Source organism: Rhinolophus sinicus, linkage group LG12, assembly GCF_036562045.2.
Source record: "Rhinolophus sinicus isolate RSC01 linkage group LG12, ASM3656204v1, whole genome shotgun sequence".
NCBI lineage: Eukaryota > Metazoa > Chordata > Mammalia > Chiroptera > Rhinolophidae > Rhinolophus > Rhinolophus sinicus.
Window position 1 is genome coordinate 11,904,123 of NC_133761.1, and position 14,607 is coordinate 11,918,729.

At 45.3% G+C, this 14,607-nt stretch overlaps 1 protein-coding gene across 4 annotated transcripts in view; it reads right to left on the minus strand.

Annotated features, from left to right (window-relative positions):
- The window catches only part of FER1L6 (fer-1 like family member 6), a 132,986-nt gene that overhangs the window by 35,246 nt on the left and 83,133 nt on the right, over nt 1-14,607 (minus strand). For all 4 annotated transcript variants that reach the window (XM_074316373.1, XM_074316372.1, XM_074316371.1 and 1 more), the window contains 5 exons: nt 14,056-14,180; nt 8,817-8,951; nt 6,753-6,902; nt 456-566; nt 63-224 (listed from right to left, as the gene is read on the minus strand). In XM_074316373.1, coding sequence (XP_074172474.1) covers nt 63-224; nt 456-566; nt 6,753-6,902; nt 8,817-8,951; nt 14,056-14,180 — 683 coding nt within the window. The remainder of the gene's footprint in view (nt 1-62; nt 225-455; nt 567-6,752; nt 6,903-8,816; nt 8,952-14,055; nt 14,181-14,607) is intronic.

Sequence of the window (14,607 nt, forward strand, 5' to 3'; positions counted from 1 at the left end):
AGGAGCGGATCCCATGAGTGAGAATGAAGGGGTGCGCACGTGGGAGGACGGGGGGCTCGCACCACTTCAAAAGCGTCTGCCTGGACGTTGAAGTTTGGGTTGTTCTTGTAGCTCTGGATCACACAGGACCTGACACCTCGTCCCCCACACTCGATGACAACCTGAGGACGATCCACCGACAGCAGCTGCACCTTCTTCATCTCTCGGACTCCCCAGAAGAGAACCTGTGGAGAGGACCAGCAGAGGGGCCGTTCAAAGACCAAGGGAGGAGCCAGCAGGAAAGCCAGACATGCTGCCCCAGAACCACCGTCTGTCCTTCCAGGAAAGGACTGGGCAGTAACGTGAGGGCTCTGTCTGACCACCTATATCTCCTTTCCACCCCACAATTCCCTCATACAATGCACCATACTGCCCTTTAGTCTCAAAGATTAACTCAATCCTTTCGGGCACCATACCTCCACTCGGTATTTACTCAGCACTGGCCGAATGCTGGCAGGAACCGAGTAGATCTGGGTGACATCCGGCGGGTCAATGGGAGGGAGCCCTTGCAGCCCAGATGAAGGGACCTACCACACACAGAACAAGTGCTGGTTAGAAGGAAGAGGAGAGGCAAGGAAGACCGACAATGCCACACAATTACCTCATCTGTAAGACAGTCATTATTCACCCATCCCCCCAACACCCCTCCTGTCTGGCAGCCATCATCAATTTGTTCTCTGTATCTGAGTTTGTTTCTGTTTTTCTTTTGTGTGTTTTTTTTTCATTAAAAAAATTTTTTTTTTTATTGGGGAATATTGGGGAACAGTGTGTTTCTCCAGGGCCCATCAGCTCCAAGTCATTGTCCTTCAGTCCAGTTATGGAGAGCACAGCGCAGCTCCAGGTCCAGTCACCGCTCTCAGTCTTAGCTGCAGGGGGCACAGCCCACCATCCCATGCAGGAATCGAACCGGCCATCTTGTTGCCAAGAGCCTGTTCTCCAACTAACTGAGCCATCCGGCTGCCCCCCGTTTGTTTCTGATTTGTTCGTTGATTTTTTTTTTTTTCTAGATTCCACATATAATGAAATCATATGGTGTTTGTCTTTCTCTGAAGGGATTTTAAGAAGTACAAATTGGCAGTTATAAATATATTCAGGGATGTGAAGTACAGCAGAGGGAATATAGTCAATACTGTTGTAATAACAAGGCATGATGTCAGGGGGTACTAGACTTATCGGGGGAATCACTTCATAAATTATATACATGTCTAACCACGATGCTGTACAACTAATATAATATTATATGTCAGCTGCAATTGAAAAAGGAAAAAAAAATGACCCACGAATAGAAGGTAAGTCTAGGCAGACAGATTTCATTTCAGCAGAAAGACATTCTCATAATTAAACTACCTTAATTCCTTGGAGCAGTTGGAATACAGACAGACTAGATAACAGTCTAGGCAGGAGATGACGAATGCTTGAACCAGGATGTGAGAGTGGGAATGCAAAGGGAGGGCGTGCGTGTTTCATGTATAGCTGGACGTGGTAGTTGAAGGAAAGTGGGGAATGAGGCAAAGAGAGGAGATGCCTGGGCCTCAACCACCCCAGTGAGATACATGCGGCTCAGTGGTGAATCTGAGTTGCTTTTTTAAAAGAACGTTTTCCCTCATTCAACCTAGTATCACCATCAGCCAAATTATGTAACTGATTAAAACCCTTTTCTCCATAAAAAAGTCGTTATTTTAACAAAAGCAACATTTCCAGCTTACAATGCAACCAAGATGATGTATTTTACCACACTTCATTATTTGTTAAATGACACATCCATCCATTCACAAGGATAACCCACATTTAGTGTGCGTTTACGATATGCCACAAAGTGAATGGGTTAATAAGATTTCCGTAAGCTCACAATATAGAAGGGAGGATGCAGAAAGACAGGTAAATAGATCCTCACAGCCTGATAAAATGACACCAGAAATACAGCAGTGGAATAGAGGAGAGGCTGTGATCAGATGCTGGCCCTCTGAGATGTAATTATGCCCCATTTTGCACGACTACAATGACAGATTCCTATTTAATCAAATGGACACCACGTCTTTATCAGTGAACAGAAAATGAAGTCTTTTGAAGGCAGACGTCCAAGACGAAAAGGTGTCAGTCCTTTCCTGTGCATGTGGAATTAACAAAACTGCAGGAGAACAGTTGTGCTTTATTGAAATCTCACACAAAGGGCTTAGAAAGTCTGCTAAGGTAAGGGTCTTGCTCACTGTGTAGCCCACCCTGCACTGCCTTCACGACCTGGCTCAACACATACATCTTTCAAGAAGTTGTCCCTGATTTGATCCCGGCTGCTGTGGCCATTCTCCTACCCTTCAGTCCTTGGAAAAAGGCTCGTCCTCTGTGGAAGCTTAGTGCAGAAATGCATGGACTGAGCCCGAAACCAGGTTCTGCTGTGTGACCCTGCATGAGTCTCTTTCCCTCTCTGGGCCTCAGAGATTGGACCAGATGACCCTTCAAGCCCCTTGGGAGTCAGATGTGCTATTAAACATTGCTTTGGAACAGAAGGTTCTCCTCACTGGGGGTGTGTGTCTGAGTTGGCCAAGAGGAAGTGTTTGTTTACTTCATTCCATTCTCCAAGCCCCTCAAGCAGTGTGTCATATACAGTGGGTTCTTGATAAATGTTTATTGGCTGACTGACACATCAGCTCCATATGCTCGAAAAAGCCTAATTGCTCATCAAAACCTGCAAAGCACAAACATATCACCATTTCTTTTTCACAGACATATTGTAATTGGCAGTGGCAAATGTGGTTCATCTAATTATAGGAAAGCTCAGAAGAAAGAGCAGACAGCGGAAACTGCAAGTGCCAAACAGGCTTGAGACAATGAAGATGCAAAATGAACCAGACCAGATAGAGGAGCTGGGAAATGATGAGGACGCGTGCCCCATACTGCCTGGCGGAGAAGAGGTGAGCAATTTAGCCTGCAAAACATCACCTCACTGAGAAAGCTAAATGCTCCTCTAGCTCCAAAAGTAAAGCTGCAGAGTAGCTCGGATAGTGGCATAGGATGTGCGTAGATGCCTCTGGATGTGATTTTTAAAAAGTACTCATGTTTGCTCATCCTGGGGCTGCTAAAATGTCGGCCTGGAAAACACCCCTACGAAGCTTGTTCCACAAGTACCTGAAAGATGCCCTTAAGAGTTCAACACAAATAGGCCTGGAGGATTTCACTACATGGTGGAGATTGAATGACTTTGCTCCCAGCTGAGAATAAATGTTTTCACAGTGAGATGGGTCAGCCACTGGCTTATAAAACTACGTGGTGTATACTCAGTGGGGCCAGGGGAAGATGAAGAATTGTTAGTTACGAAGGCAACATGGTAAGAATCAGGGGTGGGCAGGATTAGCTGGGTCAAAAGCCACATTGCTCTAATAGCCTAGTGGAGACCTAATATCAGGATCTCAAAGGACATCCAATTTCAGGGCCAGGAAAGGGTGCAAAATTTAAGGAGATGCCACTCTCAGGGTCATGCGTAACAAGCTGTAAACAACTGACCTTACCACAGCCTGAATTAATTAGAAAAGGAGGTGACTTGCTGTAAGATGGAAGAAGAGAGAATATTTCATTTGACGGAGGTGGGGGTGGACAAAGCTTCCTGGAGGAGGCATCTCCTGTTCTGGACTTTGATGACGACCTTTTTCCTAAATGGGTAAATGGAGCTCAGAGGTTGGGGTGGGCAGAGTAAGGAGACACTTCCGGATGGGCTAACAGCGTGACTAAAAGCAGCGGAGCACATTTGTGTGGTGAGGGCAGGGCACTCAGAGGCCACAGTGTGTGGGGAGTAATATGATGAAATGTAAGGAGGAAAAAGAAGTTTGAAGACAAATTTTGGGAGATTTTAAATGTCAACCTATGGAAATTTGACATTCGCTTAGGGGCCAGATTTTCTTTTTATGAGCTATAAAGAGTTATCATGCAAAGAAAAAAGTTTCGTAGTCAAAAACATTGGGGAAACATGAAATCTTCTCAGAGTCTTCACCCCGGGGTAATGGGCGTTTCAAATCCCCGAGAGGGATATAATATGAATCAGTTCTCAGAGGTTTGGCGTTCCAAAGCAACAGACTTTGGGAAACACTTCTGGAGGTAAGAAGCAGGAGCCGTTGATGGTTTCTGAGGAGGAGAGTGGTATGGTCCAACTTGTGTTGTGGAAAGAACATGGAAGATAAAGTGAACAGGAAAAGGGTAGGAAGCTAAAATACCAGGAAAGAGGCCAATGCAACAATCCTGATAAGAAATAGAGTCTATGGAAACAGGGAAGATGGAAACTGGTTAAGGAAGAGCCCTGGCCTGGCTATGGCTCTAGGTACAGAGTGAAGAATTAAAGCTGTCTGACTTTTCAAGGCAAAGAGTCTGGGAAAATAGAGGGGCTATATAGCCAGGATTGGGGAGACTGGGAGGGGGTGTGTGTAACTTGGGAAGGGGAAGGAGCTGCAGATAATAATTCAGTCTGGGGCCTGAAGAACCAAATCCTTCTTCTGAGACAGGGAAGTTTCAGTAAAGGAGATAGAGAGGCTGAATAAACCATCTGCAGAGGAAACGGAAGAGCATCTGGGGACAAATGCAGGCATTTTCCAGCCTCTGTCTCTCAGCATGTACAAGACCCACATGCTAAGACAGCTGCACTGATGATCAAATTACTTTTTGAACAAGTAATCAAATGAGAAGTCCTAATGGAACCCTAATGAATTCTATCTCTTAGGCTGCTTGCCTCTGACAGTGCTTCGTCTATTAACTTAGCTGTCGGGGAGCAGCAGGGTCTCCCCTCGCATGCTCAGCATGGGACCAGTGAGGAAGGATGCAAGGTGGAACCCTGGAACAGAGAGCTGAGCCCTGAGGGCCTGCAGGGGTCAGTCGGTCCAGGCCCACAAATAATTGGATTGGAGGAGTCAGGCTCAAAGCACTTCAGGAAGCCTTGGGTAGTGAAAAGAGCAGTGGAACGAATCCAATTCAGTTAACCTTGAGCCTCAGCTTTATTTTTCTTTTTAATTACATGTATTGGGGTAATCTTGGTTAATAACATTATATAATTTTCAGGTGTACAAGATTGTAATTTGACATCTGTGTACTCTACGGAGCGTTCCCCACCTGAAGTCTAGTTTCTTTCTGTAACCACACATTTTATAGAACTACTATATAATCCAGCAATTCCTCTCCTGGGTATTTACTCAAAAAATATGAAAACACCATAAAGATATATGTACCCCTAGGGTTCACTGCAGCATTATTTTTTATTAGTTTCAGGTGTACAAAACAATGTAATAGACATTTATCCCCTCACAAAGTGATAACCCCCTCCCCCAATCTACTGCCCCTCTGACATCACATACAGCCGTTACAATTCCATTGGCTCTATTCCCTGTGCTGTACTCCACATCCTGTGACTATATATATATTAAATTATAGTTGACATTCAGTATTATTTGCTTCAGCTTCACTGCAGCATTATTTACAATAGCTAAGAGATGAAAACAACCTGAGTGTCCTTCAATGGATAAAGATGTGGTATATATCATATATATATACACATACACACACACACACACACACACACAATATATATATATATATATATATATATATATATATATAAATGAATATATACAATGGAATATTACTCGGTCATAAAAACAATGAACTGTTGCCATTTGCGACAATATGGATAGATCTTGAGAGCATTATGCTAAGTGATATAAGTCAGATGGAAAAGGACAAAAAAACCCATATGATTTCACTCATATGTGGAACATAAAATAAAAGGTAACAAACTAGCAAAAGGAGACTGCTTTCTGATGTGTAAAATGGGAGCCTTGCACTAGATCTGGTTTCCCTGAGTCAGCCATTCCTCTACTATATTTACCATCTATAAACATTGTCATTAGATATAGTTTTGTGTTTAAAAAGAAACTTCATGTTGTCAAACAAAACAAGTACCACTTGCTATTAATGGAGCGTAACTTAAAAAATGAAACCAAAACATGCTATTGGAATATGTGATGGGAAGCATTGCTTAGACTTCCTTTTTTCACTATATTTTGCTTTGATGTTCCATCTCCTAGTAATATTACTAATAATAAAACAAGTAGTATCTGTTGAGTGTGTATTCCATGCCAGGCACTTTAGGTAGATGGCCATCATTACTTTGCAGGTGAAATACAGATTAAGTAGCTTACCCAACATCTCACTCTAATAAGTGATGGAAATGAGATCTATAACCATAGGATCCATTCTAGCACCTTCACTCTTAGTTATTCTCTGTGTGTTAGGAATGCTTATCTTCCAGTTTCTCTACCAAGTGAGTGTTTTGCTGCTGTTGTTGTTTTTTGTTTTTGTCTTTGTTTGTTTTTTTGTTTTTTAGAAATTGGGATTTCTGAAAAACAAGGTTTTCTATAAAGGGAATGGTCTGACCCACAGGTATCCTCGGTGAATGGAATGGTCAGGGAGAGAAATATCTCTGAGAGAGCCACACCCGGTCAATTCCCTTTCAGGTCCTCTCCACGTCCCGTATGGTCCTCTACTGGACAGCCAGACTCAAGAGTCTCAGCTTTCCTCTCCACGTCTCCTGCCTTTGCTTTCTGAAAAAGTCTTCCAAGAGTGGACAGCAGGGAGGGACCAGACACCGCTTTCCTGAAGCATATGTCAAGTCAGGCCGATCTCTGGCCAGGTACTAGAGAGATGATGACGAGTACAGATGACATTTCTAGTTCACTTACCTGCAGCAGCTCAAATACCGCGAGGAGGTCCCCTCCAGAGAGGTTCCCACAAAAGATGGGGTGATAGCACAGCCTGGGGGCCTCATAGTCCTGCTCAGCCAGCTTCACAACAGGACCAGCCACTGTGGCACCCAAATATTCTGGTTTCCCCTAAAGCAGAAAAGAAATGAATTTTTGTCTTTGGTGGTCACCCACCTGGCTCCGACTTGCATCGATGCAATTTTGTAATTAATGGTCACAAAACTGTCAGCCTCAGGGTCTCCCTCTTGCTACTGTCCTCTTATCCCTTTCCAAGGCTTGGGGAGTAGTGGAATCCATTCAGGCTCCTGGGATAAACTCTCCAAGGTCCATCTTAGGGGCTTCCTGGCCCAAGGTTCGCTTAGGGGTTATCTCTGTCCTCAGCATATCAAGTTCAGTAAAGTTAAAGTAATTGTCTGAGGTAGACGTGAAGGGAAAAAGGAGAAATAAGGTGACACCAAGCATTCCGAAAGCTCCCCAGGGTCACTGTGGTCATGAACATGAGCTCTGGAGTCCAGGCACCCTCGTTTGGGTTCCCAAATCTGCTCCTTTCCAGATCTATGGCCTTGGGCCCTTTACGCAATCTTTTTCGAACTTCATGCCTAAAAAGGGGTTAAAAATAATGCCTGTTAATGGGGGCATGAGGATTGACATAAGGATGTGTAGGCTTTGCACAGTGCCTGGTAGACAGTGAGGACTCAGTACCTGGTAACACGATGATGGTGGTGATGATTGATGATGAAGATAAGTAGGTAGGAGTGAGAGAGCAGCCTGCCTATTTTTCTCGGTAGTAAAAGCGGGTATTAAAATACGTGTCTGTGTATGAATGGATCTGGGCCATCAGTTTAAGAACTTTTTGATGGCACTATCTCCTGCCTCTTCCCCAAACACACATTCTGCTTCTCTATGCCCCCGCACCCTCTTTCTCTCTCCCCAACTTCCCCAGCTGTAAGTTGGAGCTAGATGTATATATTTATGGAATATGAGCTTTACTATTGGACATTTAGTATAGATGTTCAGTTTCTAAAGGGATACAGACACACCAGCCACTCCCACATGTGCAGGAAAGAGTGAACACAGGAGGCTAGGTTCATGTTCTAGCTCTTCCTCCTACTAGCTGTGACCTTGAGCAAGTCATTTGACCTTTCTGGGTCTCTGATCCCTTTTCTAGGAAGCAAAATTCATGCTATCCAAGATCCCTGCTCACCTTCTACAATTCTCCTATTCTAATTTCCTCCTGACCTTGCATCAAGGTCAGAGCTTCCAGGATGCTCTGAGGTAAGGAGGTGCGGAGGCTTTAGGAAGGCTTCCAGGAACAACTGTTGTACTCAATGCACTTGTGCTTCTGCAACTTCCCGAGGAGGTAGAGACAGCAAATAAAATAAATAAACCTTTGCCTTTCATTTTAGACTTAATTTAAAAAATAAGATTTGATCTGTAATTTTTTGAAAAACAAAAACAGAAAAAAACCTCCAGTAAGCTTTTGAATCTACCCAATGCACACATCTTTGGAGAGGAAGAGGTTTGGTTAACATCCTAACAGAAATGGAATAGAGATGAACGTGCTGTTGCAGGATTTGGAAGTAACAACCATGAAAAACAAAAGAAAGACCCAACTACACAAAGTCTGAATTGGTGACAATACCCATCCATTGCCTTCTAGCTGGGCAAGATCAATAACCATCTCCTGATTCCACAAGGCACGGACATTGTATTAGGCAACAATAGGATATGAAACTAGCTGGGCACGGGCTACAAGTGAGGGTTACTTTATACAAGTATCCTATTCCTGAAGAAGTGTGTGTTTACTGAAGTTCTGTGAACCCGGTGCTATTTTAATTGCAATCTAAAGGGAACTCGAAGTGAAAAACCCTTTAATAAAGCAAATGACCATCATCAATTTTCCTGGTTCTGTAATTCATTGTTTTCCCAGGTCAGGAAAACACAGCTGGAGTCCTGTGCAATCACAGGCTCGTTAAATAAAGTCAATCAGTGGGACATAGCCTTTTCAGCAAGGCACAGCCGTCACCTCCCTGGGACACTCACCACTGCGTCGCTGTCATACAGCTCCACAACCACCAAAGGCGGGGACTCCGCCAGCTCCTTGTGGTCTCCGTGCAACACCAAGTCATTGAATAGCAGCATCTGGTTCCATGTGGGGGAGAGGGTCTGGGAGATGACCTGGAAGGTGGGGCCGAAAGAAAAGCAAAAGGTCATTCAAGTGTGTGGGGGGGTAGGGGTTCTGAGGTGCATTCGACAGACACTTACGGATGGCAAAGAGAACATGTCCTCGTCATCATAGCTCTCTCATACAACAGTCAAGTGACAAAGTAAATGGATGTACAGCTAAGTACTAGATTGTTGGGGATAAAAAGATTCCCTGGCCTGGAGGAGCTGACATAGGTTTCATGAAGCCCCTACAATAACACCCTCTGGACACACATCATTTCAACTCAGTCCTCTCGGTAGGGCTGTGATAAGACTACCTTTTATTGAGCACTTACTATCTGCCGGCTGCTGTACTGGACATGCACTGTCTCAGTCAAACTTCACAACAGTTCTGGGAAGTGAATACAGTTATCTACTCACATTTTATGGGCCAGAAAACTGAGGCGCACTTGTCCAGAGCCAGCAAGTGGCAGAACTGGGATTCAACCTGGAACTTTGGCACCAAAGACCAGGCTGCGAACCTCATTCACCCTCACCAAGTAGATGCTAATATTATCCCCAATCTATGGAAGGGCAAACTGAGGATGGGGGAGATCTGGTGAGTCTTCACTTGGGAGCAAATAAAATTTTGTCATTAAATATGCTAAAGTGGGGTTTAAATCTTACATTCCTTCTGTGGAGTTCTACTGTTTTGCGGATATTTCTTTGACTACATTGAACGGACCAGGGTCTTCAAAACAACCCTCACCATTTTGTATGACATTGTTCTTTCTACCACAACAAACTGATCTTGGGAGTTGGCTACACACATTATATAGATGGAGAAACTAAAGGACAGAGAAGGGCCACAACCTGCATAATTGGTCCAGAACCATGAGTATCTCACCTAGAAGTGGCTCCCAGCACCCCTGCCAGGGCACTCAAGTGGTACCTTCAGAAGGGAGGGTGTAGTTGGGCTTGTATCCTCTACTCTGATTACATGGATGTTTGGAAACAGGCCAGTTTCCCAGAACTAAGGGCTGATATTGTTTGCAGGGTAGACTCTGCACCTGGGCAGAAACTGCCCCATTAACATGTGAGGCTGGTCCTGGAAAGAGGCCATAGTCACATTTCCCTCTATTTCAGGCTATGCAGGCAAATGGGTGATTTCACTGCATTCGATTTCACTGCAGATGGACACTGCACAGCAGCTGCTGGGTCCTGGGGAAATGTCCACACCACCTCTGAACGGCACCCTCACTTGTTCACTCTAGGATGATCAGAGAGTGATCTGGCCTGGGCTTACTGGCCAGGCTCCAAAGCCCAGATAAAACTGTCATCTTCGAGTTTCACACCAAGAGTCATCTCTAGTCACAGTATTAAATCATTGTCACTGTAGTCACGAAATAATTTTTTATTGCTCTTCTTTGAGTCATAAAAATAGCATGCATTCCACAATTTTCTTCCTTTCTTGCTGCTTTGCTTATAGAGTATATCATACATCAAACACAGTAAGGTTTTTGACATAACACTTTAGAGAAAATCTTAACTTTGTGGAGAGGAAAAGAAAGATCTCAACAAATCTATAAATAGGAGTTAGGGAGTTGCAATGGAAAGTTAGCCTGTGTTGGTAACTGACATCACAAAGAACCACGTGTTTTTATGTGGTTTTTTTTTCAATGTGATCTCTTTTGAAGCATGCACCCAATTACATGATACCAAAGCAATTTATGACCCTTATAGTGCCTTTCCTACAGAAATATTTTTATGTCTTCCTTGGCATTTTGGGCTATATATATTACTTGATAAGACTGCAGATGAATGTGCCAGTATTCATTCATTCATTCTTCATTCATTCATTCATTCAGCATACATATTTAGGTAAGACCTATGATGTGCTAGGCACAGTATTAGGTACTAACACAGCATCCTGTGCGTGGGAGGTGTTCCACAGCTATTTGCATGAATGACTGAGTGGGTATTAGCCTGGCCTCTGAGTGGTTCCCATGAGTAAAAGGAACATGGCCACCTTTGAGAGGTACTAAAAGGTTCACCCAACCAAAAATGCATTCTCCCACTTCTCTGCCACGGTGCCCACCACGAGCTTCATTTCTTCAGAGCTTCCTTAAGCAGTTAGGCATTATAGCCATGTTCAATGCCATTATTTGGGAGATTACGGTACCACTTAGCTAACACTTGGAAGAAGAGTGAGATACCATGAATGGAGCATGGCTTTAGCATCTGGTATCCCTGGAATGCAACCCTAGTTTCATGGGTGCCTTCCTTTCAACTTGGGCAGGTGATATAAACTCTCTGAACCCCAGTTTTCCTCATTTAAATGAGATTAGAACCTACCTTATAGAGTTGTTATGTCCATTGTCTGAGATAAAGCATGGTAAGTACCTAGCACACAGTAGGCTCTCAGTAGGTGTCTGTGGCCCACCCCACTCTACCCCACCCATTCTTTTACTGTGTAAACAATTACTGAACACCTACCATGTGCCAGTTTTGGGGCACTGGGGTACTCGTGTCTAACAAGAGACCATCCGTGTCCTCAGGACTCGGCATTAATCTGCTTGTCTGAAATCCTCCATACCCTCCACCCTCTAAGCTGCCCTCTCCTCTAAGACTCTTCCTCTTAGCCACTTAGTCCCTCCCCCTTGTTATCTCCAAAGGCTTTCTCTCTGAGAGCTCTCTCCCTTTCCCTTCGTCCTTCTGTCAACACAAGATTTCTAAGTCCCACATCCTCAGGCACATCTGGAATCATCGGATTGCCTTCTGAAATAGATTGTATCATTAAGTCACTTTGTAGAGGATGGGTTTGCAGTACCAGGGAGACTGTTCTCCCTGAGTTCCATGTGGTCAGTTCAGACAAGAGCTACCAGGTGACCAGTGGAGCTCAGCTATGCCTGCAGGGACCCCAGGCTCAGCTTTCCCGGCCATGAAGAGTGCGGGAGGCGGGCATGTCACACACAGACCAGTCCCCTCCAAGGCAGCGCAACACTGACACAGGAGAGGGAAAGTGACTTCGGAATTGGACCAACCTGGGTATCCACCTTGGCTCAGGCACCTTCTACCTGTGTGATCTCTAAGCCTTAGCATCCTCATTACCAGAATGGGAACACGGATAACACCTTTGGGCTGCAGTGAGATGTAGCAAATAATACATATAAAATGCTTTGCATTATGGCTGGCAGCATAGGGGCTTTTATTAGTAACAAGAATTAGGTAATTGGTTCAAAGTGTGGAAGCCAAGTCCAGGGCGCCACAGAACCTATTTTCCGCTTCAAATGACTATCTGATAAACAAATGCCATCTGTTGCTTTGAGATCTGGGTCTAAATCCAAGGAAGTTAATGTATGGAGATACAAAATAGAAGGGTAATCATATGGCATCCCAGAGAGCTCACTCCATCCTGGGGGCCCCATTCTGGGCCTGAGATCACCCCTGAGGGCCTGGATTACACAGTGTGGCAGGTGGACGATGGCCCCAGGGGACCACCCTTGGAGAATCCCTCTTGCTTCCAGTGAAAAGCCTCAGTGACAATAAAGACAAGCAGTCACATAAAAGTTGTTAGAAGCAAGGCATTATCCTGGGTGTTTTGCCCCCTGAGAATCATAAGCGATGTCATCCTCTCTATGTTACAGATAAAGAGAAGGAGGACAAAGCCAGTTTTGCCTAAGGTCACATCGCCAATTCACGGAAGAGCTTGGATTTGAACCCAGGCAATATGACTAGAGAGTCTAGACTCTTCATCACTGCCCGCTGTACGAACTCTCAAATCAGAAAGGAGAAAGCAGGCTGCAGTTTTCTCGTTTTCATGCTCATTCACTCAGTGAGAGTGGAGTCACCTTCCTTCTGGGGTCTCGCTCGAGTCCCCTCCCGTTCAGAGCTCAGCCCTCTCTCCAGTGGCTCCTGGAGGCCCAGAACTGTGGGATTTATCACCGTGTAGCTGACTCGTCTGTCCAGACTGCCCATTTCCACACCCAGATCACACATGACGAGGAGCAGGGTCTGGTCCCCCCGTCTCCCCTGAGCCCAGCATGGGGCCTGGCACGGAGCCAGCACTTGACAGGTGCTGGTGAAATGAACGCAACCCTGGTTCACATTATGATCTCGGTCTGTGTGTCATACATCAAAATGCAATCTCATTCATTACCCGGCTCACAGCCCTCACTTTAGAATGAACTGTCAGCCGTCTTAACATCCACCCATGTAATGGCCGCCATTCATCAATCACTTATACACTTACATCTTTGCTTTTTCACAATAGCCCTATTTTAGGACGACAGACCAAGGTGTAGCGAGTAAATGCAGCTAGAAAGTAAATAAGCTAGACTGTAACGTCAGGTCTCTGTCTTAACTCCCAGAGATGGGCAAATCCTTTCTGGAGCTTCCCTTTTTCAGAACAGTGAATCCTCAGAGAACAGAATTCATCCTTAGCAAATACGAACGATCGAATGAGAAAAGCAGCTTAGTGGACTTGCGCTGATTAGGAAACCTTTCCCCATTTCAGTGTTCAGTGTACAGACAAGGGAGAAAGCGCAGAGGAAACAGGGATAGATCCATCTCCACTGGTCCTCACTGCATCCTTTAGGAAGTCGTACTTTGCAGAGGACAGAGACACTGAACTGCAGAGGTGTTAAAAGTGTGCAAAGTCCCCCAGCCGCTAAGTACAAAGCGCCAGTGCCCAGTCTAGGCTTCCTGACCACAAAGCTGGAAAACCTTCCTCTCCACCACGACCTGTCAGCCAAGATGGGATCCCAGGCCTGGTGCGGGTTGTCTGTGTGCTGTTTTCTCGTTTGTCGATTCCCCACCGAACGAGGCCTGATTCCCGGCATGTCAGCGGGCACTTAGGGGCCAGATTCTGCTTTTCCTCCTCACTCCTCTTTTCCTCCCGCCCTCCTTTTGCCTCTGGAACTTGCTCTCTTGGCTTCAGGACAATGGATCACAATGCAACAACAGACTCTGTCCGTTCTTCCTTGCACCTGTGCTATGAGTCTGAAACCCCTACATACCCAGAGACATGAGAATTCGCAATGTGCCCGTGTTTTCTTTTCTGGCCGGGGGGTTGGGGGGAGCTGCTGTGGATTGGCTGTGGGCTGCAGGGAGAAGGCAGGTGGGCTTCTTTGGTTACCTTGGTGGTCTGGCAGTGGGAAAGGAATGTGACCTTGGCAAAGGGGTCTGAAAGTCCATTGCTGTCAGCCGCAATGAGGCCGCGGGCTTGATACATGTGTGCTCTCAGCTGAAAGACATGCCGGTCTGTGGATACACAATGGAAAGGGGCAGGCATTAGTGGGCTTTTAGGGATATTAAGTGCACACGGATGTCAGGGTGCGATGTGTCTGTGGGTGTTTCCATAGACGGACAAAGGCCAGGAGGCCAGGGGAGATACAGGCAGAGGACATGGGAGCTTAAAGGCAGGAGTGAGGACACCAGTTTGACAGGATGGGTGGCAGAGAGAAGGCCACAGGCGGGAGCAGACCAGGGTCCAGTGGGGCAACCCCAAGTAAGAGTTGAGTAGTTCACAACAAAGAAAGTGTATTAGGTCATTCCATGAAGAGAACATGCTGCAGAGGATCAAAACACTTTGGGAAAACTTTTTCCTCTTCTCTGAATCATTAATAGCTGGGACAGCAAATATTTCCAGGTAACTTGGGTCTCTAGAGATAGTGTGGGTGTTTTTTAC